The following is a 2,290-nucleotide window of genomic DNA, read 5'->3' as shown; positions in this document are numbered from 1 at the left end:
GTTGCTATGCAGAATGAATATTTCGAATCTGAAGTTGAAACAAAAATTGTCATATCAAATTTGATAGAGATAAGTATAAATTTGAAAAACTATATATTTCTCGACAACGTAGATGAAAATGAAGAAAGGTTGGTTGAAGTCATTATTTGGATCGGTATATCGCTTCTTAATGAAACTTTGAATCCAACATGACACATTTACTCTCCTTTTTCCTTTCCTTCTCTTTTCTTTCCTTCCCTCGCTTCCCCTTTCCTATCCTTCTCTTTCCTTCCCATCCCGTCCTCTCTCATCCTCCCTCCCCTCTCCGGCCCTGCCCTTTCCTTCACTTCTCTACCCATGCATTTCCTTCCTTTCCTCTTCTTTCCTTTTCCTTCATTATTACTCCTCTCTTATTTTGTTTTCCCTCACCTTTTCTCTCCTCTCCATCCATTTCAGTATGTAACAGTAAAATTTCATAATGTGGAAAATATTCACGATTTTCCAATAAGCCAGATAATTATTCATGTTTCAAGATAACGAAGCTAATATATATTCCTCCAAATCTCTTTGCCGAAACTCAATTCACCCTAATTGGAATTCTTATCTGAACGTCAGCAAAATTTTTCCAAGTTGCGCTCGTTATATCATTACCTTGAAATTTTTTCTGCTGAAAAGGTCTGCATCAATTTTTTCTGCTGAAGTTTGCCAGTCGCTATAAAAAAAAATAAGAAATGCAACTGAGTACCATCAGCATAATGGTGGTTACAGAATTAGTTTATTACTTGATGAAAGTCTGAAATCTACAGCGAAAATATTGAAGGTCCAAGAATCGAGCCTTGAGGAACTCCATGAGTTGGAGGTGGAGGTTACCTAACCTTGGTTCATTTAAATTTTTCAGTTCCAAATTTTTGTGTGAGAAGTTGTGTGCAGCAGAAGTTGAATGGAAATATGGTAGATAAGATACTTGAATATCGCTATTTTTGTGATGCGGTTTGAATTTATAATTGCATTTCTACTGGCATATCAAAATTTTATTTCATTATCAGGCACTTCACATTGAACGGTACATAATTTTTGGTAATTTCAGATAACTTGACAATACTCCACCAACTGAAAGGAGTTATAGAAGAAAGGGATGGCGATAAATATATCAAAGTAGGATCTTACGCTACCTCGGCCTTGGTGGATTTCATCACAATCGAATACGAAAATCTTTACAACGGGACGAATCCTGAAATGGCCGAAAGGGCAGGGAGTTATATCAATGCGACTGCTCCGTACATCATGGCGAACATGAGTCATTTTGTTGAAAACTTCCTTGCTGGAGTATTCAAGTCTTACACAAATCCCATTCTCGAAAGTACTCCGGTCAGCATACTCTTTCCAATTGACTAAAATTGTTCAACTCTGAATTATTATATATGAATTATATATGGGAACAATGGAAAAGTGTATTATTTCGTAGACTTTATATTATCAGAAGTAATAGAGAAAAGTGACCAAATATGGAACACCATTTTGTTTTTTAAGCATAATTTGCACTAATGTTATAAATAAAAAAGTTTTTGTAGTATTGATGAAAAGAGAATTGAAACTTTCTATGTTTTTACCACTTTTATTTGTAACTAACGTTACTGCAGATTCTTCCTATAAGGACATTTCAAATGTATAAGTTTGAAATGGCCTCATAGGACGAAACTGCAGTAAAGTTAGTTACAAATGAAAGTTGTAAAAAACATAGAAAGTTTCAATTCTCTTTTCTTCAATATGATTTTCTACCACGTAGTAACGGCTACATCTATCAATTTATTTTGTACTATTTATTAACAACTAGTACTATGTTGCTGTATCGCTGCTGTTCCAATGTTTTGACAGACTCAGAATCAACAAACGTAGGCGTGCGCAGCGTTATAGAACAGTGCTTTCAAAAAATTGTTCTACAGCGAACTTATCAACCAACCAACCAACAAACATCCATTTTTATATTCAGAATCAGAATCAACGAACTTGGGCGTGCGCAGCGTTATAGAACAGTGCTTTCAAAAAATTGTTCTACAACGCCATCTAGTGGCGACAGAAAAATTGATAGCCTAAAAACCTTCTATATGAAAAATTACTTATACATGTCAAGTTTCATCACGATCGGTTGAGCGATGTAGAAGTTTATCACTTATCAACCAACCAACCAACCAACAAACATCCATTTTTATATTCAGAATCAAAATCAACCGACTTGGGCGTGGCAACGTTATAGAATAGTGCTTTCAAAAAATTGTTCTACAGCGCCATCTAGTGGCGACAGAAAAATTGA

The 2,290-nt window shown here is 35.2% G+C and overlaps 1 protein-coding gene across 1 annotated transcript; it reads left to right on the top strand.

Annotated features, from left to right (window-relative positions):
• Positions 1-1,449, top strand: LOC111517539 (uncharacterized). Its single transcript, XM_023173730.2, has 2 exons — positions 1-128; positions 1,067-1,449. Exons 1-2 carry the CDS (start codon positions 113-115, stop codon positions 1,372-1,374), a joined length of 324 nt encoding a protein of 107 aa, XP_023029498.2. The 5' UTR covers positions 1-112; the 3' UTR covers positions 1,375-1,449.
• The last annotated feature ends 841 nt before the right edge of the window (positions 1,450-2,290 follow it).

This window comes from Leptinotarsa decemlineata, unplaced genomic scaffold, assembly GCF_025532065.1.
Source record: "Leptinotarsa decemlineata unplaced genomic scaffold, Ldec_3_MD MMD2_tig00026361_RagTag_RagTag, whole genome shotgun sequence".
NCBI classification, from domain to species: domain Eukaryota; kingdom Metazoa; phylum Arthropoda; class Insecta; order Coleoptera; family Chrysomelidae; genus Leptinotarsa; species Leptinotarsa decemlineata.
The sequence above is the reverse complement of the archived record's forward strand: the minus strand, read 5'-3'. Positions and strand labels throughout refer to the sequence as shown.